Here is a 27,129-nt window from a genome sequence, read left to right as displayed (position 1 = left end):
AAGATTTCATGTATCATGGCTTATGATACCTAATTGAGTTTTGAATTTTGGGATTTTAAAAGTTGAGTTATTAATTGTACATGAATTGTACCTACTAATAAACAGCTGGAGGAAGAAAGGGGAAAATAAGTCAGTAATCTATCAAAATTGAAGTATTAGTAAGTAGTCAATGTTTTGTGTCATTTAAACCATAAAATACCGGAATGAATTTGTCTTCTTACACCATTTCTTAAAAAAATTTTTTTTTATTAGATGATTCCTCCCAGGGGCTGTGCTTATGTCTGCATGGTTCATCGACAAGATGCATTTCGAGCTCTTCAGAAACTCAGTTCTGGATCGTATAAAATTGGGTCCAAGGTCATTAAGGTGAGATTTGGTGGAGTGGAACTTGGGGTTGGGGGAGCAGTATTTTTAATGTCTGTTATGTTAAAGTCTGAGTTTTTCACAAAAGGGTCACAAGCTCTTTTATTGGATTATTAGAATGTCTCTGTATTAAATTCTTTTTAAATGTTATGGACAAACCTCATCAGAAACTTATTGTTTCAGTTCATTGAGTTACAGAATTAGATGTAGGTAAGAATAATTCCAATAACGAGAACTTCAATTACTTCCTTGAAATTACACTTGCACAGCTTTCTGAGTCAACTGGGGCACCATTCTATGAGCCGAATGTGTTCATTTTATAGTATTGTCTTTCATTCACTTTTCCTCCCAATATTCCTTAACTATACCTTCTAATTATATTATTGGTTTCTTTTCTTGACATGTTTTTGAAAATATAAACCAGGCCCTTCTGAAGAGATTATCAGAATATTTTTATTTTCTTCCTAGTCTTTATACTGAGAATGTTTTGAGTATCTTTCCATTACTTTCTATGATTAACTCAAAATTTGCTTTCTGTTATTTGAAGTTTATCTCATCAGTTTCTGCAACTGAATTAAAAACTTTAGAATAACTACTTTCATTAAAGTCAATATATGCTCATCTGTTTTCATTCATGGCTAAGTTTCTTGTGTAAACTAAAGTGTCCCTAGTCTCCTCTGGAATAAAAGATTTTTTCTAAAATAACGGGCCAGGTGTGGCAGCTCACACCTGCAGTCCCAGCACTTTGGGAGGCTGAGGTGGGAGGATCACTTGAGCCCAGGAGTCTAAGAACAGCCTGGGCAACATGAGACCTCATCTCTACAAAACAACGTAAAAATTAGCTGAGTGTGATGGTATGCATCTATGGTCCCAGCTGCTTGGGAGGCTGAGGTGGGAGGATCTTTTGAGCCCAGGAAGTTAAGGCTGTAGTCATGGTCATGCCACTACACTCCAGCCTGGGTGACAGAATGAGACCCTGTCTCAAAAAGTGAAGAAAAATGCTGTTCTAATCACCCCTGATGTAGTTTGACATTTTTATGGTGAAAAGTGGATTTGGATTTTCTTTGGAAGTGCATTGCACTATTAGAGTTACAATAAGAAGTAGGAATCCTTTATTGTAAATACTATGTCTAATGTAAGTTTCATTTTAAAAAACAAAACTGGTGAGGCGCAGTGGCTCACACCTGCCCAGCACTTTTGGAGGCCGAGGTGGGCGGGTCACTTGAACTCAGGAGTTTTTGACAGCCTAAGCAACATGATGAAACCCCTAACTCTACTAAAAAATAAAAAAATTAGTTGGGCATGGTGTTGCCTGCCTACAGTCCCAGCTACTGCAGGGCTAAGGCAGGAATATCGCTTGAGCCCTCAAGGTCGAAGCAGTGAACCATGATTGTGCTACTGCACTCCAGCCCGGGCGACTGAGTGAAACCCTGTCTCAGACAAAGAAAAACAACTGGAAAAAAATTTTTTTGGCTACAATTAGTTTTCCAGCTCTGCTTTTCCAGCTATTTTCTAAAACCAATTTTATTGTGTTTACATTGTTTAAATAAAATTTCGAACTTTTAACCTTGTTTTTATAGTATGTGTATATAAGCTTTCTTTTTTCCTCTTCCCATTTACAATAGATCGCTTGGGCTTTAAACAAAGGTGTAAAAACAGAATACAAACAATTCTGGGATGTGGATCTTGGAGTTACATATATACCATGGGAAAAAGTTAAAGTGGATGACTTGGAAGGTTTTGCAGAAGGAGGCATGATTGATCAGGAGACTGTAAATACTGGTAAGAATTTTAAGGTCTTTTTATTGTTAAAAAAAGTATGGTTAGAAGGTTGTAGCCGAAATGAATTTGGGGTGATAGCATTAACTGTGTATCCTGGATTCATCTCCCAAAAAAGAGAAAAGATACATTCCTGTGCCCTAGTGTACATGCTTAATGGGACCTATTTCATAGATGTCAAAGTATAGATTAGAAAGTGTGGAAGTCTATATAAATGTAGCATTTTTAAATGTATGAGTTTTTTTTTTTTCCGTTTTTATACTTGAGAGTTGTGTGTAGGAGGGATTTTTAAAACTAAATATTTGTGATTGCTTCAGTTTAAGTGGGAACTTGGGAAGTTTCTTTGAAACACTTTGCAGATTATTTTGAGTAGTATCCATGTTGAAAATAGCAGGAATAGAATCTTAGTTTAGGGAGGTTCAGATTCATACAATGTTAAATACTTTCTGGGATGCCTTTTACAATACCAAATGATCATCCAGCCTGCTTTTTTTTTTTTTTCCCCCAAAAATTGTCTTTTTATTTTAAAAGATTTCAGTTAAAAATTGACAAAATGATTTGCAGTTATAACCAATAGGAAATCTAAACATTTGAAAAAGAACTGGAATGTATATACACACCTTTTTTCTTCACACCTTAGCTCGTTTATCAGAATTAGCTAATTTTCCGAATATTTGTTTCTCAGACCAATGCAAAATTTTGAACCATTTTTGTTTCTATTAAACTCTTCCTGTCAGGCCTACTCTTCACCCCACCCGCGCCAATGGCTGCTTATTCCAGTATCTTCACTTAGTAAATATTTTACTTTGTACTGTGTATCAGGCCTAATTTTAGGAACTGGAATTATAGCAGTGAGATAAATAGACAAAAATTCTTCCTCTTGTAGAGTGTAGCGCAGAGGTCAGCAACCTACTATCCATGGTCCAAATCCTGTTGGTAGCCTGTTCTGTAAAGTTTTATTGAAACACAGCCATGCTCACTTGTTTACCTATTTTATATTACTTTTTTTTTTTTTTTGCAATAACAGTTCAACACTTGCAGCAGAGAACACATGGCCCATAAAGCCTCAAATGCTATAAAGTTTACTAGCGCATGTTTCACACATTATCTGTGAAGAAAACAGATAAACAAAATAGATAAATAATATAGTACTTTAGTGTCAGTAAGTTCAAAGAAAAAAAATCAGGGAAGGGAGATGGGCAATGTGGGCGTGGAGGTGTTGCAGTTTTTATGTGCTTGTAGAAGATCTAATGGAGAATGAGATATTTGAAAGTGTAAGGCATGCAGCCATCTGGGGAAAGAGCATTCTATACGGAGGGAACAGCAAGTGCCATGTTTGTATTCAAAAATAAGGAGACCAGTATAGCTTGTGCAGAGTGAGTGAGGAAGGAGTAGTAGGAGATCAAGGCAGATAGGTACAGAGGGGCAAAGTCATATAAATCTTACTTACCTTACTTGATCTTTACTTTGAATGAGATGGAGAAGCATGAGAGAGGAACCATTAGAGCTTCTTTGTTCTCTTTTTGCATAGCTGTGTTTTCAGAAGGATTTCATTGTATTGGATTAATACTCTTCTAGTTGGTCTTCCTTTGTTGTATTTTGTGATTAAAAAATTGAATATGGTTAGTTCCTCTTATATCAGCCAGCCATTGAGATATACGTGTCTATTATATCCCTTCTAAGTGTTTTCTTTAGATGAAATATTTTAGTGTCTTTCCTTTGTGTCTCAAGTGTCATGGTTTTTTGAACTCCATAGTATCCTAATCAGATTATTCTGGGCAGAAGTCTAGAGTGGCACCTACAGTTTTGGGTATATCTTAAAGATGTGCCAAGGTAGATGAAGAATTTAGATGTGAAATAAATGAATACAAAGAAGAAAATGAAAAGTTGCACCTATCCAAAGGAAATCAATTTCAAATATTTTGTTTAGAGTGGGAAACTGTGAAAAGCTCAGAACCTGTTAAAGAGACGGTCCAGACAACTCAGAGCCCAACTCCAGTTGAAAAGGAGACAGTGGTCACAACCCAGGCAGAGGTTTTCCCTCCTCCTGTTGCTATGTTGCAGGTTAGTGTTGAAGTGGGTCTGTTTTTTTTTTTTTTCCTTAATGTGTTCTTTTACATTTCTGTTTTTAATCATGTATTTACTTTATCAAACCGGAATGAAAATCTCCATATCAGAATAAATGGTTGTCAGTAGTTTTAGGGAAAAGAATATTTCTTTTAAATCTCTTGGAAAAAAAAAAAAAAGTCTGCTAATGCTGTGGTATCATTGTGCTAAACACATTAAAATAAAGATAAATATGGAAATATTGTTTCTGAGAACTCACAGGATTTTTTTAGATTCATGTTTTTCTGAGGAGTCAAATTGATAGAACAGTAAGTTATTTTAATGAGTTTAATCAAATACTTTTTGAAAAATTATTTTTAGAAATGATGTCATTCGTATTTAAATATGTTTATTGAACAAATATTTATTGAGTACTGGCTCTGTGACACTCTTCTAGGTATCAGTGAAAAACCCCCACAAATCTCTGCCCTTTTGGAGCTTTTATTCTCAATAGTGGTGACAGAAAATGTAAAATAAATATGATTATGAGATCCTATGGAAGGAAAAAGGTAGCATAAGGCTGATCTATTTTAAATAGAATGGTGAGGATAGACCTAATTGAGAATGAGAAATTTGAGCAATGACTTAAAAGCACTAAGGGAATTAACCATGTGGATATCTGATGAAGAACATTCTGTTCAGAGGCAACAACCAGTGCAAAGGTCCCACACCAGGAATATGTTGGTGTGGTCCAGGAGTGTTAAGTGGGCTAGAATAAAGCCAGTGAAAGGCAAGTTAGTTGAAGATAAATCTTTCTAAGGACTTTGGCTTTCACTTGGAATGAGATGAGGATGGTGGGTCTTTACATGTGACAAAAAGAGAGAGAGATGAGGAGCCATTGGAGGATTCTGAGCAGAGGAGTGACTTGATCTGGCTTACAGTTTTAAAGAATTGCACCGGTTACTACTTTGAGACTAGGCTGTAGTGAGCTTTGAGTAGGGAGACCAGTTAAAAGACAGTTGTAGCAATCCAGATGAGAGCTGGTGATGGCTCAGAATAGACTTCTGGAGTGTCTGTTGCACTGGAGGTAATGAGAAAATAGTGGAGGTAATGAGAAATGGTCAGATACTAGGTGTATTTTGAAGGTGTTGTAACTAACAGGACTTTTCCTAGTGTGATTGGATTTGGGATTATTATGAGCAAAAGCAGAGGCAAGGTTTTTAGTCCAAGAAATTGGAAAGATAGCGTTACCATTAACTGAGACTGGGAAAGACTGAGAAGAGTTCTTTTGGGAAGGATGACTGGAAAATCAGTTGTTTCATACGTGTTAGGTAGAAGTATCTTTTTGTCAGCACACTTGGGATGTTGAACAGACACTTGATGTAACGTGAAATTTAGAACAGAGCTAAAGCTGTGGTGCAGATGAATACTTGCGACTTGTACCTAGAGTGAGTAAAAGGTACTTATGCTAGGATTAGAAAATAAATTTATGAGAAATTTAAGCCATTCTAAAGCTGTTATTGACATGCTTCCTAATGGTGGTTAGGTTGCATAGCATAGGTGTTACTGAGTGGGAGATGGCAATTTAAAATGGAGCATAATACTCAGTTTCGAACTAGGTGACCATTAGTTTACATCACTTGAATGAAAGATCAAATTCATAATCTCCAAGTAAAAACTATCTGTTGAATAACATGGCCTTGTTTTTACCCTAAGTCGGTTCACTTGCAAGTATACAAAAAGGGGGCATAAAACCCTTTTTAATAGTGTTTGTTACCATCCTGAAAGAGAAATAGAATAATTTGCCTTTAGTTGTTCCAAGATGCAGGTGAATAAACTGATGACTGAACTTTTTTGTCTGTCCACAAAAGATTCCAGTGGCGCCAGCCGTGCCTACAGTTAGTTTAGTCCCACCAGCATTTCCTGTGTCGATGCCGGTTCCTCCTCCTGGATTTAGTCCGATTCCTCCACCTCCTTTTTTACGAGCAAGTTTTAACCCTTCACAACCACCACCTGGTAAGGAATTTTTGTTTTAATATTTGAACTCTATTTAGATTATCCTTTAAGTTGTTGTTCTTTCAGATTTAAATACCATAGAGCAGTGGTTCTGAGACCTTAGCATGCATAGGCTTGTTACAGCGCAGATTGCTGGACCCAGCCTCCACTGTTTTTGCTTTACTCGGTTTGTGGTAGGGGCCAGAGAGTTTTCTTTTCTAACTTGTTCTCAGAATGCAGATTGGTGGGAAAAGAAGCACTGGCACAGAAAAATAGAATTTCTTTAGAATAATTGAAAACCATGGCCAGGCATGGTGGCTCACATCTGTAATCCCAGCACTTAGGGAGGCCAAAGTGGACAGATCACTTGAGGTCAGGAGTTTGAGACCAGCCTCACCAACATGGTGAAATCCCATCTGTACTAAAAATACAAAAATTAGCCAGGCGTGGTGGCTCAGGTCTGTAATTTCAGCTACTCGGGAGTCTGAGGCAGGAGAATGGTTTGAACCTGGTAGGCAGAGGTTGCAGTGAGCCAAGATCACACCACTGCGCTCCAGCCTGGGTAACAGCAATACTTTGTCTCAAAAAGAAAAAAAGGCAAAAAAAAAAAAAAAGAATTACTACTCTTAATGTAAAATTTCTGTTGCAGTTTTTATATGAAGTTCTCTAATAATTATCAGCATTTCATCAGAAAATTTGCGTTGTCCCTCCTAAGAATCAGTAGGCTCCATTTAGACATTAGAAATTATATTTAAAAGGCTAATTGAATTTGTAATACTTCATTTTGACCTAATAAATTATTTTTATTCTTTAAATATGGAAGACTTCACAAATTTGTGTGTTATCCTTGCACAAGAGCCATGCTAATCTCTGTATCATCCCAATTTTAGGGTGTGTGCTGCCAAAGCAAGTACTGACCTAATAAATTACTGATAAACCAAAAAAAAGTTTCTTGAATTAGATTTTCCAGGTATAGATTACTTAAACACAACTAAATATATAGTTTAAGATAGAGGTTTTAGGCTGGGCATGGTAGCTCACACCTGTAATCCCAGCACCATGGGAGGTTGAGGTGAGAGGATTGCTTGGGTGCGGGAGTGCAAGACCAGCCCAGGCAAAGTGACACCCTGTCTGTACAAAAAATAAGAAAGTAGCCAGGCGAGGTGGTACACACCTATAGTCCCAGTTACTCAGGAGGCTTGAGCCCAGGAGGTGGAGGCCACAATGAACTGTGTTCGCACCACTACACTGCAGCCTGGGTGACAGAGTGAGACCCTGTCTCAAAAAAAAAAAAAGAAAGCTTTTATTATTAGACCATGGGAGATTAGGTTAGAAGAATGATGGAGAGATACTTGTGAACTCCTGGAAGCAAGAGATCCTCCCAAAGTGCTGGGATTACATGTATGAGCCACCGTGCCCAGCCTAAAAGCTCCACCTTAAACAATGTAAGCAGTTATATGTATTTACTTTATGAGATACCCGTTTAAGTTACAGTTTTTACCTAGAAACTCTAATTCACGAATTTTGTTATCAAGTTTATTGGGTCAAAACAATATATATATTGTTTTTCCAAATTAAAATGTATTTGAATTCATTAATTATTTGCATATTATAAGAGAAGAAATACAGTATGTTGACTTCTGTAACTTAAGTTCTTAGATGTTGGGTAGAGTTTTTAGCAAGACTAAAAAATAAATTTGTTGTCTGAGAATGGTTGTAATTTATAGGTCATGTAATTGTAAATGTTTTAAATTACAGTTTAACGTGTAATAGGAAATTGATACAGATTTTAATAACTTTATTTTAAATATTGAAAAGTTTAATTTTCTCTATTTGTGATTTCAAAATTAAATATTTCAGAAATTTTTAAGTTATTATTTCAAAAATCATAACCATATAGGCTTTATAAAGTCGTTCCTTATTAATTTGTTGAAAAATCATGTATTTTTATTCTTTTCTTACTTTTAGCCACTTTTTTAAATGTACAAAAGGTATATCTTATTAAAAACATTAAATATGTGTATCATATAATTTACCACAAAACTTAGTTACAATCAGGATTGTGAGAAGAGGAACAAACCTTGAATATCAAAGTAGATTTTATAGTTTAAAATTATTTTAGTCATTATTTTCTAGTTGAATGTAATGGTAGCTTTGTATTTCAAAAAGTGCAAAGAAGCAGATTTACAGTGTGATATTTAAAATGATTAAAAAGCTGAGCGCCATGGCGTTTGCCTCTGGTCCCAGCTACTCGGGAGGCTGAAGTAGCAGGATGGTTTAAGCCAGGAGTTTGAGACCAGCCTGGGAAACATAGACTCGGTATCTAAAATTAATAATGTAATTGAAATCATTAAAAAGTCAATATTAAATAGAAGATTTGCTTCAATGCTTAAAACATAATATGTGTTATCCAAAGAAACAGAAACATTTTGATCTAGTGAGTAAACACGCGTATCAAATAAATAAAATGGCATATATAAACAGTTTACCTGGCTCCTATTAATCTTTGATTTTACAGCACCATAGAGCATGCTACAGGACTTGAATGGGTAAATAAATAGAATGTTCTCATAAATCAGGATCTCTTTGCTTTACCTAGCTTATTAGGGATCAAATAAGGCAGCATATATAAAAGCCATTTTTAAAATAGAAAAAAAATATATAAATATGAGGTTGTAGTCCATTTTAAGAATATGAAGTTTCGTTTGTAGCTATTTGAATCTTTGATTTAAAGTAAGTAATTTTTCTTGTGCTATTTTTTGGGTTCTTTTTTTTCCATGTAGGTTTCATGCCGCCTCCAGTTCCCCCACCTGTTGTGCCACCCCCTGCAATTCCACCAGTAGTACCAACATGTAAGTTTTCTACTTTTAGAGTTTTCTTTACTCATGGTAGTGTTAGTTTCAGTGTGTCAGTTCTCATTCTTGTGAATTACTGTTAATATTTTTATTATGAAAGCTTTAAGACAAATGCATGTTAGATAATTTCTGAAATATTAATGGTAAATGATAGTTCTTATTTAAATTTGCTTGATTGTCTTAAATTGTCTTATGATTGGTTTTATTTTAGTCAAAATTCAGAGAAGGTCCTCTCATCCTATTTGTGTTTTTTGTTTTGCTATGTGTATTAAATGTCTTAATGTTAGTCCAGTCCTGCCCCAGTCCTCCCTTTTTTTTCTCCTTCGGTTTCTTTAGTGTTTATGGGTTAATGGATTTTTTTACTTCTAGTCAGTTGCTTTTTTTTTTTTTTTTTTGAAGTGCAAATTGTTTCATCTTTGGATGGTGGGAGACCTGTGTTGCCTCCCTGTCACATTAGTTTTGAGAGCTACTTAGCTTTTTGGCCCAGTATATCCCAGACAAATCTTGTGTTTTCCTCCCTCCAATCTGAGAGTCGGCCATTTTTCCTATTGGGGTACGTACGGTATCTAGAGAATTCACTCTGGGTACTAGATTCTCATTTTGCTCTTGGGTTTTCATTGAGTCTAGGAACTTTTAGTGGACAGAACTAGAAAATGTGCATTTTGAACAGAAGAAAATGAATAAGCACTATTAACAAATTAGCTACTTTGATTTTTATATTTGCCTGTGTTCTCATATACTGAAAACAGTAACATGATTGCTTTTCATTATTGTACAATACAGACATACACATAGTAGTTTGAAAGTAGTGTTACTGCCAACAAGGCTGCTGGATGAAACTAAGATTTTTCCCCCACTTTTTTTTATCCCAAAGGTGTATAACATAACTAGGGGTACATGTGCATGTATCTATAAATATTTGTTTGTTACGTGAGTAACCTATATAACAAACCTGTACATGTACCCCTGAACCTAAAAGTTTAATAAAAAAATGTATCATCAAATTACTGTTTATCAGGGTTAACTGAAATAAATCTTTTCATTTGTAGTTGTGGTGCCAGTTTCATATGTGATTTTTTTTTTTTTTTTTTTTTTTTTTTTTTTTTTTTTACATTTTTATGGGATATACACTCTAGCCTACTTGGTTTTGATATCTGTATTTTCTTTACTAGAGTAGACATTTCAAAAGTAATGCAACACAACAGTAAATACAGACATTTATTCATTTCCTTTTTCCTGTCATTGGACGTTACAGAAATGCTTAATATACCCTTTTAATAATTTTTTCATTCTAGTCTACTCTTTTTGTACATTAATTCTCCAAGCTTCTAAAAAACCTTTAGTAATTTAGGGAAGACTACCTCAAAAATTAGACTTGAAGAGTGTATGTGATATATAAAGATTTTAACTTTTGATTATCTAATTCATTTTCCTTGTATTCTTAAATTTTGTCTCCCTTTCAGTGTTTACATAGCTTTAAAATTTGGCCGGGCATGGTGGCTCACGCCTGTAATCTCAGTACCTTGGGAGGCCAAGGTGGGTCAGAATTGTTTTAAGAAAACCTAGAAGTAGGAATTAGTGGCCGGGCGTGGTGGCTCAAGCCTGTAATCCCAGCACTTTGGGAGGCCTAGGCAGGTAGATCACCTGAGCTCAGGAGTTCAAGACCAACCTGGCCATCATGGTGAAACCCTGTCTCCACTAAAAATACAAAAATTAGCCGGGTGTGGTGGCTCATGCCTGTAATCCCAGCTACTCGGGAGGCTGAGGCAGGAGAATCACTTGCTGAGATCACGCTACTGCACTCTAACCTGGCCAACCCAGCGAGACTCCATCTCAAAAAAAAAGATAGGTTTAAAAGTGTTTCTTTTTGTTATTGTTGGTTCATTAGGAAGAATTGTTTATTCTTTCTGAAAATTAGACAAAGTGTTGAGAAGTCATTTCTGAATTCACTATTCACAGAGGGTAACGAGAGCCCACCTCCCAATTTTTTCCTAGTTCACTAATTTTGGAAAATATGCAGTCAATTAATGGAAAAAGAGAAATAGTTGTGTGCCAGATGCTATCCCAGTTGCCTTTGCTGTCTCATTTAATTCTCTTAATTCTCATACATGACCACAGATGGTTTTATTTTTGTAGCTCTTGTATGATAACAGTTTTTCCCGGGTAATCTAGAGTTACATATGAAGATAAAACATTTCCTAAGTTCTACAAGTATGATTTTACAGTGTTCTAAGTGACATAAATTGTACTAAAAATTTTGTGTAATTATTTTATATTCCTCTGGTTGTGGTTTTTAATATGTGTGACAAATGCCCTTAGGGATATCTCTACCCATTCTTTAAGATGGAAAGTTTATAGCTTCATATTTGTAGTCCACCTTATGTGTTCTCATCTGATGAGTTTCTACCTTCATTTGATAAAAGGTAATGTTAAATGAATGTTAGGACCTTAGTACATTGTAATTGCAGGGGGATTGGGCAGATTTTCATACTCATACATTTCAGTCTGCACTAGTCAGTTCTGTATGTTTAGACATTCACTTATCTGGCATTCCTAGAAAATTATTAATTTTTTTGTTACTAGAATTTACTTTTTTTTGAGTGCTGGTCTTAACATTTTTGGTGAAATATTTCTGAAAATTGTTAGTTTTCCCTATTTTTGGATAAAGCTTTCTAAATGTAATTTAGCCTCTTCATGATGACTCATTTTGTCATTTGAGCATTGGTTATTATATATAGTGTGCTTAGTAATACAGAGATGCCATTATAAATTAAATACTCAAACTGCCAGAAAACTTAGCACATGAATTGACTCATTAAATCTGAAATATGTTTTTCTCCTCTTTAAACAGCTTTAGTGCAGCCGTCATTATCCATGACCCCGGAAACTGTGAAAGATGTTGGGTTTGGTAGCCTTGTTATACCGGGTGGCTCTGTTGCCAGCAATCTTGCTACTTCCGCTCTGCCAACTGGAAATGTTTTTAATGCTCCAACTAAACAGGCAGAGCCTGAAGAAAAAGTACCTCATCTGATAGACCACCAGATTTCTTCTGGTGAAAACACCAGATCAGGTAAATAATAATAAAATTTAAAAAAAATTAAGTCTAAGCTAGGTTGCCCCTCTGTATTTGTTGTTTAATTCTGGGGTAGCATGCATTTGTAACCACTTCAATCTACAAATGCTGAAATATTGCACTTTTTAAAAAAGAGATCACTATGTGCTAAAATTTCTATTTGAAAAAAGTGGCCTTCTGTTCAGGATAATCTGGATTTCAGTTCCATTAAGACCCTCACACCACCACCCCTTTTTTTTGTCTTATTGGAACTACTTCAATGTGTTGTCAAAATAATATTACACAAAATCTGTATACTTACCGGAAGATAAAAATGAACAAGTATTGGGTGTAAATAACTTCTACCAGGAACTTACTTCTAATAGGTATTATCCAGCTAGCTCTAGAAGATAAATATGGTGTTTGAAAGCAGTAAGTCCTTTTTCTGTAGTCTCACTGTTGGTACATTAAGAATTATGGTTTAGAGGCACTTGACCTTGATGCCTGTTTGAGTCTCTTCCAAATGTGCTTTCCTTTCTTTTCTTTCCTGTCCTAAAGCCTTTTAAATCTCCACTTGTGTTCTTAAAAAAAAAAAAAAAAAAAAAAAAAAAAAGAATTATGGTTTAGAAAGGTTTTTATTAAAGGTGGAAAATCAGTATAATACCTGACATTTTTGTTTAACTTAAAAAGATTTCATGTAGTAGCTAATGTACCTTGATTACTGGGGGATACAAGTAGCTGATTAAGCTAAAATTATTGGAAACTTTTGACTGTTATTTTGAGTTTTCTCTTTTCTTTTTTTTTAGTGATTCCAAATGATATTTCAAGTAATGCTGCAATTTTAGGAGGACAGCCACCAAATGTGACAAGCAATTCTGGAATTCTGGGAGTCCAAAGACCAAATGTATCAAGTAATTCTGAAATTCTTGGGGTCCGGCCATCTAATGTTTCCAGTAGTTCTGGGATTATTGGAGCCCAACCACCAAATATTCTAAATAACTCTGGAATATTGGGAATACAGCCACCCAGTGTGTCAAGTGGTTCTGGACTTTTGGGAGTGCTACCCCCAAATATACCTAACAATTCTGGACTTGTAGGAGTACAGCCACCAAATGTTCCAAATACTTCTGGACTTCTGGGAACACAGCCACCAGCTGGACCTCAAAACTTACCCCCTTTAAGTATCCCTAATCAAAGGATGCCCACAATGCCAATGTTAGACATTCGTCCAGGACTAATACCACAGGCACCTGGGCCAAGATTCCCTTTAATACAGCCTGGAATTCCACCCCAGCGGGGAATCCCACCCCCATCGGTACTTGATTCAGCTCTTCATCCACCACCCCGTGGACCTTTTCCTCCAGGAGATATTTTTAGTCAGCCAGAAAGACCTTTTTTAGCTCCTGGAAGACAAAGCATAGACAATGTTGCTAACCCAGAAAAAAGGATACCACTTGGGAATGATAACATTCAACAGGAAGGAGATAGAGATTACCGGTTTCCTCCTATAGAAACCAGGGAAAGCATTAGTAGACCTCCCCCTGTGGATGTTAGAGATGTGGTTGGGCGGCCTATAGATCCAAGAGAAGGTCCTGGACGGCCTCCACTAGATGGTAGGGATCATTTTGGAAGACCTCCTGTAGATATAAGAGAGAATCTTGTGAGGCCAGGTATAGATCATCTTGGTCGAAGAGACCACTTTGGCTTTAATCCTGAGAAGCCCTGGGGGCATAGAGGAGATTTTGATGAGAGAGAGCATCGGGTTCTACCGGTCTATGGTGGTCCAAAAGGCTTACATGAAGAAAGAGGTAGATTTCGGTCTGGAAACTATCGATTTGATCCTAGAAGTGGTCCTTGGAACCGAGGATTTGGACAAGAAGTTCACAGAGATTTTGATGACCGCAGAAGACCCTGGGAGAGGCAAAGGGACAGGGATGACAGAGATTTTGATTTCTGCAGAGAAATGAACGGAAATCGTCTTGGACGAGACAGAATTCAAAACACTTGGGTTCCCCCTCCTCATGCTCGGGTTTTTGATTATTTTGAAGGGGCCACTTCTCAACGAAAAGGTGATAATGTGCCTCAGGTTAATGGTGAAAATACAGAGAGACATGCTCAGCCACCACCTATACCAGTACAGAATGATCCTGAACTTTATGAAAAACTGACATCTTCAAATGAAATAAACAAGGAGAAGAGTGACACAGTTGCTGATATAGAAAGTGAACCAGTGGTAGAAAGCACAGAAACTGAGGGGACATAATCATCACTCAGTAGGTAAAAGATACCTTTTGTAAAGTTGTCATCTCTCTGTAATAGATAATGGCTGACTGGACCATAGTTGTTCACTTTTGTCTGCCAGAATTAAGTTAATCTGATGTTCATGTTCACCTTTCTCTTAAAATAATTGTACAACTGACTTGTATAGACATTGTTCTTAATATGAACATGGTAGGTAAACTTTTTTTTTTATTTTTCTGATAAAATATAAATGTTGGCCCCAGATTCTTTTAACGTCAAGGAAATGAATAACAGCTTGTCAGAGACTTCCTATGGAAGAAAGAATTTTTTAGATAACTATCATTAGGTTGGATATGGTAATAGATATATTTCAGAATAGCAAGTCGTGGTATATCTTATCCATATCTTTAGGCTGCTGCAGAATTTTAAGGTTATAGATAAAGCTGTGATATTTTATGCAAAGACTGGCTCTAGGTATTTGAGGAGCACAATACAGAGATTTTAAAAAGTGATTTTGTAAAATCTACACTATGGTCTCTGTTTCTCCAAAGTAAGTGTTTGTGATTTGTTCCTCATACTGCAGTGAGTAAAAAAGACACAAGAAAACAACAACGTAAATATTAAAGTACGTTTCAATGTTGGGTGAATTTTGTTTTTAGATGCCAATAAAACTTATTTGTTTGATAACAGTGTTCTAGGAATTGTATTTTTTTAACCTATAAATTCTTAAAACCTTGAATTATTACTAGCATGTGCTTATATTTTGCAAAAGCTTTCTATCGTAACAACAATGAAGAACTATGTGGTGGAAAAAGCATGTACTTTGATATAAAAATCATGCAGCCTCCTCAGTATGTGTATGATACCTGTGTATGTTTATTGTGGAAGTCGTGTAGCTTTTTTCTGTTTCTCTGTATGTCCGTCTTCATGCACATACAGAGAAAATAGAAAGTTGAAAAAGTTTGGATAATAAAATATTCTTTAAAATCTGGTAGAAAATTGGAGAATGTGGGTAATTAACATGGGTTATAGTTAAAGCTCTTAGTCTTGATGAAGGTAAAATAAGAGATACTATAAAGAGATACATTGGTAGTTTGGCAGTTCTATTTTTAATACAGATAAGCAGGAAGCCAGTTTTAGCATGGAGCCAAATTTCACATAAATGCTTGCATTGCTTTGTTTCACACTATATTTGCTATTCTGCATAGGTAGTACTGACACTAAAGTACTCACTGGTCGCGTGCCTGGAGTTAATTTCTTAATTACACAAAATGTGTAGTGGCGCTGGTGGACTTAAAGACATTAGTATGTATACCAGGAACAAAATACCCATTATATGTTTTGTAGGACTCTGGATAACACTGTAGCCTCCAAGGTAAACTGAGTAGGAAAAAATTGGGGGTTGGCTTCCTGTTTGTTTTTGCTTTTAATTTTTATTTGCTGTTTGTTCTCGTTTAGGTTTTACTTACATACACAGATATAACACCATTGGTGTTTTTTAGTTTCTAATGGAAGGCTTTTATTTGGTTCTATGAATAGTCATTTTGTTTCCAGTGCCTTCCCAGCAATTCATCATTTGCTCTGTTTATCCAAAATTTCTAAGCAAAGATAGCTCCAAGAAATGATAGAATACACCAGACATTTAAAATTGGATTGGTCTTGCCTAGCTCTGATGACCTAGAGAGCTATAAAAACTTTAAGGTTCCTGGCCAAAAATAAAAGACGACTTACAAGTTCTGAACAGAGATAGTACAGTATTTAGTTATTTAGAAAAGTAAAGAGTAAAAATATTTAAATGGTATTTATTTCCAAGGTAATTCAGTTCAATCAACAATTTGAGTTGGTTTCAGCTCTTTTTTCCTTAGGGTAATGAGGAAAAACTTTTACATGGATGCAAAGTTTTAATGTTCAGGAAATATTGGCTTTGCCCTTAAGGAAATTGTATTGGCTGAGATTTCTCTCAAACTAGTTTAGTTGTGTTTACCATTATTAAAATTAAGTGACAGTCACTTGGATTAAGTAGCAATAAAAAGCATAAGACTTTCTAGTGATTTTTGATGCCAAGCTTTTTATCACTGTTGGGCCTTCATGTGTGTACTTAAAAAAAAAAGTGCAAGCATTGCACTGGTTTAAAGATTCTAGTGGTGAAAGTTACCTAACCAGTTATCCTTACCGTATCTAGAAACCAGTCTTGGAAATGTGTGATGACACTCTTTTAAAATAGTTGAAAGAAGTTATCATGTGCTTGTTCTTATGTCCTTGTTTTTTGTTGTATAGAATTTAAGTGAAAGGAGATTATCTTCATTCAGAATTTTCAAAACTCATAATTGCATTTGCCATTTTTTAAATGATGGGGAGAAAAGTTAATTATCTTACTTTGATACATTTGGCATAGGACCTATCACATTTTTTATGCTTTTGGTCACAATTCTGTCACTAGAATACTAGCAATTAGAAATGTGCAAGGAGTAACCTAACCACTTTAATACATTGGTTTGAAGTGTTGCAAGCAGTGATAACTAGACACCAAATCACGTAGTGTTTTAATTTGTGACATGTTAGTGATATGCCTTTCTGCAGTATTAGCAAACAGAACCCCTGATTTTTCCATTTTTGTCTGTATTTAAACATTTCATTAAACATTAACTTGTGTTCTTAGCATAAATGCATACACTGATAGAAACTTACTTTGCATCATATTATAGGTAGAATGTTCCTTTATTTTAATTTTACTTCAATAAAGGGTAGACAAATAATTTGAAAGTATCGGAAGATGAAAATACTAGAAGTGTGAAATTATTTAAAACTCTGGAAGTAACTCCATATAATATTTAATTGATAAAAATGCATTCATTATTTAAGCTATTGCATTCTTACCAGAGCAGTTCCTTTTGTCCTGAGAGTTTAGTTGCTTCATTAAATTTATTTGCCATTTTTCATTCATGAAATATTATAGTTTAAGGAGCCACACATTTAGGGTTGTTTGGGGGTTAGGGGATGTTTTGTAAATTTAAAAAGGAGAAGTCATTTTTTTAATTTGAAAAAGTACTTTTTAAATAAACACTGTATTTCGTGGGATATAAGGTGCCATTGATTGTAAGAAACACCATTCAGAAGTAGACAGTGTTTCTAATATGACATGCTAGTGATTATAGATACATTCCTAATTCAGAGATAAATGTGAAGTTTCTTAGTATCAAATAAATACAGTATTATTGAAATGGACTTTCAGTTTAGTGAGAGTATATGAACATTACTGTTACTCAGTTAATTTGAATAAATTTTCTACCAGTCTAAACTTTTTTTTTTTTTTTTTTGAGATGGAGTCTCGCTCTGTCACCCAGGCTGGAGCGCAGTGCTGTGATCTCCGCTTACTGTAAGCTCTGCCTCCCGGGTTCTGGCCATTCTCCTGCCTCAGCCTTCCAAGTAGCTGGGACTACAGGCACCTGCCACCATGCCCCGGCTAATTTTTTTTGTATTTTTAGTAGAGATGGAGTTCACCATGTTGGTCAGGATGGTCTCGATCTCCTGACCTCGTGATCCACCCGCCTCGGTCTCCCAAAGTGCTGGGATTACAGGTGTGAGCTACCGCACCCAGCCCAGTCTAAACTTCGATACACACACACACACACACACACACACACACACACACACCCCTCACCCCAAGTGATTTAGAGAATATTTTGTTTTTCCTCACTATTATATCTTATATATATATATATAAAAGATATCTATTAAGCTTTCTGTTCTTTATATATATATATATAAGCTATCTAACATAAATATATATCCAACATAATATATATTTGTTAGATGGGCACAACCTGTAATGAACAAGAAGATTCTAATATTAAAACTTCGTTAAACCTTATGTGCCTTCATCATCATTACTTTATTGGGTGCTATATTAATAAAATACTTGGCTTTTAACTTACAAAGAAAACTTTAACATATTTCTCTTTAAAAATATCTTACTTACATAATATATAGAAAGGCAAGTATCTTTATATTCATTTTTAAGTTAGGCAAAATAAAGGTCTAAATTATTTGAAGTGGTCATACTATGGTGTGGCACAGAATTATAAATCTTTAATATTGTTCATGCTGTCGTTTTATATATGATATCTTTTAAACTGACAAATTGTAGACACTGAAAATTTGTTACATCTGAAGAAAAATATTAGTATAATTTTTAATGGAAGGTTTAAAAAAGAGAGATGTCTTCATATCCAGCGAAACTTTCTAAAACTAGAACATTTTAAAATTAAGAACCCAGATTGTTTTCTTTTGGTGGAAAGGCGTACTTTAAATACGGGCACATAAATATTGAAAGCAATTTGAGATGTCCTCTCTCTGTGGTCCTCAGGCAGGAAATATATAACAGAATCACCTGTGGAGCTCTCTGAAAATATTTTGGTGGGGGGATGGGGAGTAGAGGATGATCACCACAGACTTACTAATTCAGGATCTCCTGAGGGTGATAAATATATATATATAAAATAAATGCATACACGCACCTTCCTGTGTATATATGGTTTTTTAAATCCCCACATTCCACCATTTTAGATATATTAAAATATATACGTCTTTATTATACTGTGCACTTGAGATTCTTAACATTTTTTAAAATCCAGATATTTTAGTTACATGAAAGTATGTTTAGTGTTTCAACAAAGCATACAGTTAACTGGCAGTTGGTGTTGGAGGATGAATCAAAAGTAGAGAAGTCAGTTATCACAGCTTAAATTTAAGCATTAATCTAAAGATGAGTTATAGCAAGAAAGGGATGGAAGGAAGCATATGAGATGGTTTTGTAGGGAAGTATTTTTTTGTTATGCAAGTGAAACTTTTTAATGGAATACCTCAAGGAAAATTTACTTGATACATGTAATTAAATGTTTTGATTATAGAAAGAATCTCTTTGGAACAATACTTTAAGTGTTCAGGGTCTAGAAGTAATGTTATTAGTAAGACTACTTAGATGTGCATGTCAAAACTAATGCAAATCAGTGATTTATTTGGGCATGAGCTTTGCTTAGGCATTTTTCATCCCCTCCACTTAAGTTCCTCCTTTTTCATCAGGCTCTTTTGCTCCCATATATACACTTAGAATGACTCGGGCTTCTTCTTGTCAAGTTTATTCACAATACAGAACAAATATTCTAATTAATTTGTAAAATATATATTGTATATCAAGGGATGGAATTGTGCTAATGGGCTAATTTCATATTGTATGGAAGACGTTAGACGCTTCAGTTATTGAGAGTGTTTTTGCATGGAGCTCAATAGATAGTTCAAGTATATTGTATTTGAACAGCAGTGGTGGAAATACAGCACCTGGTCGTCCTGTGTTGTTTGTTCCCTACCCTCTCCCGCCACTTCCATCCCCACCCCTGTGGGCAGCTATCATTGTTTTGTTTTATTTTTCTGCCTTTCTCAGAATTAGTCTCCAAATCCTTCTCATAGAGCACTCCAGGCTCCTTTTTGACCCCATCATTCCAGGCAAGGACTATCAATTGGATTTGTTGTTTGCATTGAAAGTCATTTGCTGCCCCTTCACTCAGTGATTATTTCTGACATCATTTCTAGCATTTAATTAACTCAAGTCTATGAAATAAGCTTTCTGTTCTGTAAATGACCAGCTGAGGAAGAAAACTAAGAGGAATGGAAAGACTTAACATTATTGGAACACTTTTTAAAATAGCACAAATTTTATTGCCCTTGGGTTTTTAAAACTGCCTTTAACAACAGCTAGATGTCTGGCTTTGGACAAGTTACTGAGCCTCTAAACATGATTTCTTATTAGCTAATTCATTATTAAAGATAATATTAGCTAATACTAAATGCACACATGCTATGTGACAGGAACTGAAATAATTGTATTACCTGCACAATATGATCCTTATGACAATCCTGTAAGGTAGTTATTACTTCACTGTTTTTCTGAAAAGAAACCCAAGTCACAGATTTAAGTTACTTTGCAGACTCACAGTTTTTAAGTATTGTAGTGAAGATTTAAACACTGTGTACCAGATTCAAAAATTAGTGTGTACCATCTGATAAAGTGCCTGACGTGATAGAGACTCGCCAGATATTAGGCAGTGTATATGCAGAAAAACATAACCCAACCAGCTGTATGTTTACAGCCACAATTAACCACCAAATTGTTTTCATTGTTACAAACATAGATGGGGCTATCTCCTTTTCCTATAGCTAATTGCTTAAGTTTGATTTCTTAGATCTCCCTTCTTTCTTTTTCATTTTTCTTTTTCTGTTTCTTTTTTGTTTTCTTTCTTGAGATGGGATCTCGCTCTGTCATCCAGGCTGGAGTGCAGTGGTGCAATCATCGCTCACTGCAGCCTTGAACTCTTCTGCAGCCTTGAACTCTTCCCAGGCTCAAGTGATCCCTTCTGCCTCTGCCTCTGCCTCTGCCTCCGCCTCCCAACATGCTGGGATTATAGGCATGAGCCCCTATAGGCACCTGGTCCCTATTTTCATGATAGTTTTTTTTTTTTTCCCCTTAAAGTTATACCATGGCATAATATTTTTAAATTTCTTAATAACTGGCTATTTTGGAGGCAGGCATTTATGTTAAGATTTCTTTTTGAATACACTTTTTTCCTGCAAATTAAATAAAATTTAACACTCATATCTTTTAAAATGCTTGGTAAAGCAGAGCCAGTGATTGCTTACAAATCTATATTTTAGGATTTGGTTTTGGCAGCTTCTTTCCAAAATTTAACATTTATACACTGCATGTATAACTGAAACTTAGTACCATTTTCTTGTGCATAAAACTCCTACTTTAGGAATATTCCATGGCTTGAATTAAACAAAATGTGTCATTTTTACACATAGTAAGCATTTAGTGTTAGTGTTTATTCACCACTTACATTCATATGAAGAGTTTAGAAACTAGTCTTTGTCTTTGGTGGCAGTGGATAATTTACAGTTCTTTTACCTTATTAGAATATATAACCTGATTTTGTTTTATTTTTTTTTTTCAAGTCTTCTATTCAAGTCACTAAACTTTATCTTCATACAAGGTTTAATCCACAGCATGTCATGATGCTGGCCTTTGATAACTTTTTTCAAGAGTCCTTGGACAGATGACTCTTGACCATTGTGGCCATATTCTTACCTAATCCCCACATTGGAGAATGTGTTTACCAAGTTTATGAGTTATATTTCCACTAATCTTCGTAAAAGTAATTATCTTGCTTATTACATGAAATAAATGTTCTTGCACATGAACAAGCATTTTTTAATAACGAGTCTTTATTACTGAACTAAGTTTATACGTTAGCAAGGGTTTCAGTAAAATTTATTGAATATTTTAATTACAGCCCTCTGTTTTCATACATTTTGGCTAGCGAAATAGTCTGTTACCATAGGTTTAATGCACTCTCTACAAGGAGAGAGGGTTTTGAGGGTGGAGAGACTTGAACCTGTAATGTGGCAAGCATTCTATAAAATATATTTCAGAAATACCCTATTTGGTAGGCTTTGTTATCTTTTCTTTACAAGTAAAGAGGCGAATTCAAAAGATGCCTATGGTTGGTTACACAGCTTTTGATTTGCATAGGTATTTGAACCCAGGTTTTGCTGACTTCAGTGCTTTACCGTAAAAGATGCTTTTTTAGAATGGTAGATTTTAAGAGATGGTGTGTGTAATTAGTTTCCTGGGCCTCCTCCAACAACATAGAAAAAACTGGGTAACTTAACACAACATTTATTCTCTCACAATTCCAGAGGCCAGAAGTCCAAAATCAAGGTGCCAGCAGGGTGATGCTCTATGAAGGCTCTAGAGGAGAATCCTTCCTTCCTTCTTCCAGACTTGGGGCATTTCTCAGCAATCCTTGGTGTTCTTGGCTTGTAGATGCATCACTCCAGTATCTGCCTCCATCACCCTGCAGCTGCCTTTCCTCGTATGTTTTTGCTTCATCTTACCTTTGTGCATGTCTGTGTTCGAGTGTTCCTTTGCTTATGAGGACATCAGTTATATTCGTTTAGGAGCCTACCCTATTCCAATGTGGTCTCATCTTAATTACATCTACCATGACCTTATTTCCAAATAAGGTTACATTTTCAGACATGGTAGTTAAGATTTTAACAGATATTTTGGGGGTGAGAGGACACAATTCAGTTGATAACAGCCTGTGACAAAATTGGGTAAATTGACAAACATCTTAAACACACAACACAGTGGAAGAGGCAGGCACACTGTAGAGTGATGAAATGCATCTTTCTAGAAATTCCATTTTAAAATTATTTTGTGTTACGAAATTTAAATACCTAATACATATATTACCATTAAACAGGATAGTCAGCACTACCTAATTTTTTAGCTGAATTTGTAATGTCCATACGTCTATGTTTCTTTAGTAATACTTGAACTAAAGGAATTTGCAAAGAAAACCCAATAATATTAGTATTACATAAAAAAACTAGTTACTGTGGATTTTTCTTCCATCCAGAAATAATACTGACTTTTAAAGGTGGAGTTTTTAGACTTCAGTAAACATAGCTACCCTGAAAATGTGCAGTAAGTTGTATCTTTTCACTTCTGTATGTTAGTTGCTTTGAAAGAATGGGCAATGTTAGCAGTTTGTTTTGTCTGCTTATTAAAATTTTCTCCCTAGTGTGATGTGGCTATCATTTTGCCATTTCAGTGTCATATTAGAAATGGTTGTTTTATTTACCAAATAAATTAACCAATTTGTTCAATATTTTATATATTAGAAGGTTAATACTTTTTTACATTTTCTCACAGTTTATCTAGCAAAATTCATTTGATTAAGTAAAAAACAGCTTTGGGTCTGACTGAAATCCAACTTATGTAAGTATATAGGTCCTTACTAAGTAGGTGCCTTTTAACAAGGACCCCATAAGGTTTTTTTTTTTTTTTTTTTTTTTTTTTTTTTTTTTTTTGAGATGGTCTCGCTCCGTCACCCAGGCTGGAGTGCAGTGGTGCGATCTTGGTTCACTGCAGCCTCCGCCTCCTGGGTTCAAGCAATTCTGCCTCAGCCTCCCAAGTAGCGGGGACTACAGGCACGCGCCACCATGCCCTGCTAATTTTTGTATTTTTAGTAGAGACGAAGTTTCACCATATGGCCAGGCTGGTCTCGACCTCCTGACTTTGTGATCCGCCCACCTCAGCCCCTCAAAGTGCTGGGATTATAGGTGTGAGCCACCGCGTCCGGCCTCCTATAACTTATATAGAAATCTGAATGGAGGATTCTGTTTTTTGTTTTGTTTTGTTTTGTTTTTGAAGAGCACCAAAGCAATTAAAACACTGCTTGGCACATGGTACTATGTAGGTATTCACTGTTGCTTTGTCAATAATGGCTATTGGAGACTGGGACATCTAAGTGTTGTAGATTAATTGCAACCAGTTAAGGAATTAGGTATGCAAATTTGAGTATACAACCCAAAGTTTGGGGAAAAATGGAGTTGTATAGTTCTATCTCCAAAGCCTCAACTTTTTGAGCTCTATTTGTGTTTCTGGTCCTTAGTACCAACCTTTCAACACAGCTGTCTAATTCACTAGGCTATTGACCTGCTTCCTGTCATCTCAGGTGGTGGGTCTATCACGGAGAGATGACTGTGATGTAATTTCAGGAAAAATGATTAGAAAGTTTTCCTTCCTTTTGTTAATTGTCTAAATATGTTGAGATAGTAATAATTTACTGGTTAAGAAGTGTAGCTGATTTTCTTACTCAATTAAGTAGGAAAGTTTTAAGAGTAGATTTTTTCCGTGGGACTTGAAAGAGGCCGATTCTTTTGAAATGGAAAAAAGAGTTAGTTTCCCATGAAAATATTCATGATAAAGAAGTTATCACTGAAATAAATTAACCATTTCCTTAAATTGTGTCTGACTCAGTCCCTTGTATGAAACACCATATTTAGACAGTTTTTAAAGGTTGTTATACTTCTCCATATGATACAGAGAATGTGCAAAGCATGTTTAGAGCCATTTTATCCCAAAGTCTGTCAAAATTTGAGACCTTAAAAGAGGTATCTATTTGGGGAGAGAAATGAACTTATTTAACTAACACTGATAGCAAAATCTGTGCAGTTATGAAATGTAGGGATTCTAGATATGTATATTCTAATACTGGAATCTAGTCATTCGTAATAGACGGTTTAGGAAAACACTAGGGATCTTGGCCCCAGTAGGAACCACAGAGCCCCAACGATGATACTTATCTGTACTTTTAAATGTAAAGCAGTCATTTAATTTCTTGTCAGAGCTTAAAAACATAACAGGTGGACTTTTTCGGGGATAATATTGTTGCCCTCACATTTCACTTAATAGTAAGGGTGTGTGTGTTAATGGATGAAGGAGAAATTCTGATGTAGGGGAGGGTTCATTATAAGTTATGGAAATAAAGACACTAGGTTTTTTGTCCCAACCAACCTCTTTAGCTATGTTAGTATTCTAGTTATCCAATGACTGTAAACAAGAGTATGACCTTAGTATTTTTCTAAGCCAGCAAGCATCAGATGGAAGTGATTTTAAGAGGATATGTAGGAATCGTATTGCCATATCTTGCATAGTCATGATATCTACATTCATATAATTGAATGAGGCTAACACTTTGTAGTTAGTCATTAAGTCCTTTCCGGTATTTTGTAGGTATTTTTGTTTTTGCTTTTCCAGAGGAATACTTTGCCACTTTTCCCTTTGTTCTAAGCAGTTACGATTGCTCTTCATTCCTTTTTGTGGCTTCAAGTGGCTGGTGACCTGGTGGAAAAAGAAAGTAATTATGGAACACTGCCTTTTGTCTAGTTGTTTGTAAAATACCTACCTAGGCACACTGAACAAGAGCATCTATTACAGCTGGGAATGGGTGAGCAGGGTTTTTTGTTTGTTTTTTTTTTTGAGATGGAGTCTCACACTGTTGCCCAGGCTGGAGTGCAGTGGCATGATCTTGGCTCACTGCAACCTCCGCTTCCCAGGTTCAAGAGATTCTCATGCCTCAGCCTCTTGAGTAGCTGGGATTACAAGCATGCACTACCACGCCCAGCTAATTTTTGTATTTTTTGTAGAGACAGAGTTTCAGCATGTTGGCCAGGCTCGTCTCGAACTCCAGACCTCAAGCGATCTGCCTACCTTGGTGTCCCAAAGTGCTGGGATTACAGGTGTGAACCACCATGCCTGGCCTGAGCCAGGTTAATTTTTCATGATAAGGACTTTTAATTGCTCAACGAGTAATCTGACTTTACTTTTGTTTCTCCCTTGGCTATTTACATTTTTAGCTTAACATTTCAAATTAGTTTCTAATATTCTAATACAGCTCATAGTTGGAAATACATGTGTCTGTAGACACATACACATATATGCATGCGTGCATATGCGTGTTCTGTACCTTATCCTTAACCTTCAAGGAAGCCGTGTAGATTTTCTTTTGATCTTTTTTTTATTACGGTGCCTTGAGTATTCTCTCAGGAATTAGACAACTTAAAACCAGTATCATCTTTCTCTACGTAAGTCTCACATCTGTTTACCAAATTCTCAGCATTTAGGTTGTTTTTTTTTTTAACTTATATATGCATGCATTTTATTCTGAATGTATGCCCGTGTCATAAGTTTTGTTACATCAGTTTCTTCTGGGATGTCTTTTTTTTCTGTGCAGCCACGGAACAATTGTGGTTTAGGAATAATTTCTTTCCTGCGAGGATCATCTCCATGTAGCTGAGGGATCTTACATACAAATTAATCTGACCGTGAGCTCTGAAAGGACAGTGGCTGGCACATCTTGGGTGTTTCATTCACCTGGGTGTGCTCAGTGACTGGAGAATTTACATCTAAACCCTTGAGTTCAGCGTTATTCCCTGTGTATTTAAACATGTGCAGGAAGAATTAACATTTTTTGGGGGCCACCAGCCCTGTGTCTAGCCCATTGTTTGGCCTGGGCACGCCTACCAACTCCACCCTGTAATGTCAAAATGGTACACATTGTTTCTGTAAAGTGACATCTTTCAGATAACTTGGTAATCTTTTTGTATATGCCTGCCTTTAATGGCCTGGGCGTTTTCACGAGTGTTCTTGAGTGAACATAACAACTTGAACCTCTTGATTTGCATGGTTTTGTGTCATTTTCCGGGTCAAAAGACTATCAAACCATTTTTACTTCAGTCCACTTACAGGGAGAGCAAGAACTAGATCGTTGAAGCCTGATACATTTTCTCATCAGGAACAACTCAGTCTTCATTAGTATAATGACATCTGGGCGGGGTGGTGGCTCACGCCTGTAATCCCAGGACTTAGGGAGGCTGAAGTGGGCAGATCACTTGAGCTTACGAGTTTGAGACCAGCCTAGACAACATGATGAAACCCCGTCTCTACAAAAAATACAAAAATTAGCCAGTCGTGGTGTGCACCTGTAATCTCAACTACTCGGGAGGCTGAGGTGGGAGGATCACTTAAGCGCAGGAGGTTGAGGTTGCAGTGAGCCATGTTTGTGCACTGTAGCCTAGGCAACAGAGGGAGACCCTGTCTCAATAAATAAAATATAGAATAATGATATCTGTAAATTCTCCAGTAACCAGAGATTAGTACTAAATGTATACTCAATGTAGAGGAGAGTAAGCAAGAGAACCACCTATAATTTTCAAAGCAGTATACTAATGAGAGCTGGCTAAAAAATACACTAGCCTTCAGTCATTTTTGAGTCATTGATTCATATTCTGATTGATTATAGCCTAACAGTGCTCTTTCAAATTAGTACCCAGTGCTCTTAGTTGCTTGGGTACTGTGGTTCATTTTGGGGATTTGCTTTATCTACTTTGTTT

The 27,129-nt window shown here is 35.9% G+C and overlaps 1 protein-coding gene and 1 non-coding gene across 12 annotated transcripts in view; one reads left to right on the top strand and one right to left on the bottom strand.

The window, feature by feature from the left end:
• The window catches only part of SCAF8 (SR-related CTD associated factor 8), a 227,983-nt gene that overhangs the window by 84,740 nt on the left and 116,114 nt on the right, over window positions 1–27,129 (top strand). For 7 of the 11 annotated variants that reach the window (XR_007724857.1, XR_007724859.1, XR_007724858.1 and 4 more), the window contains exons 16-22: window positions 253–366; window positions 1,989–2,145; window positions 4,073–4,206; window positions 6,060–6,204; window positions 8,967–9,035; window positions 11,890–12,108; window positions 12,897–14,367. Coding sequence is in view for 6 of the 11 variants with exons in the window: in XM_050786783.1 (XP_050642740.1) it covers window positions 253–366; window positions 1,989–2,145; window positions 4,073–4,206; window positions 6,060–6,204; window positions 8,967–9,035; window positions 11,890–12,108; window positions 12,897–14,353 (2,295 nt within the window). In the remaining 5 variants the exon portion in view is untranslated. Of the gene's footprint in view, window positions 1–252; window positions 367–1,988; window positions 2,146–4,072; window positions 4,207–6,059; window positions 6,205–8,966; window positions 9,036–11,889; window positions 12,109–12,896; window positions 15,019–27,129 lie in introns of those variants that run through there. The other 4 variants (XM_050786787.1, XM_050786785.1, XM_050786786.1 and 1 more) reach the window with 1 other exon arrangement.
• On the bottom strand, window positions 6,994–7,097 carry LOC126954008 (U6 spliceosomal RNA). Its single transcript, XR_007725472.1, has one exon. It is a non-coding gene; the product is annotated as a U6 spliceosomal RNA (small nuclear RNA).

Source organism: Macaca thibetana, chromosome 4 (genome assembly GCF_024542745.1).
Source record: "Macaca thibetana thibetana isolate TM-01 chromosome 4, ASM2454274v1, whole genome shotgun sequence".
Taxonomy (NCBI): Eukaryota; Metazoa; Chordata; class Mammalia; order Primates; family Cercopithecidae; genus Macaca; species Macaca thibetana.
This window is presented reverse-complemented; position numbering and strand designations above follow the sequence as displayed.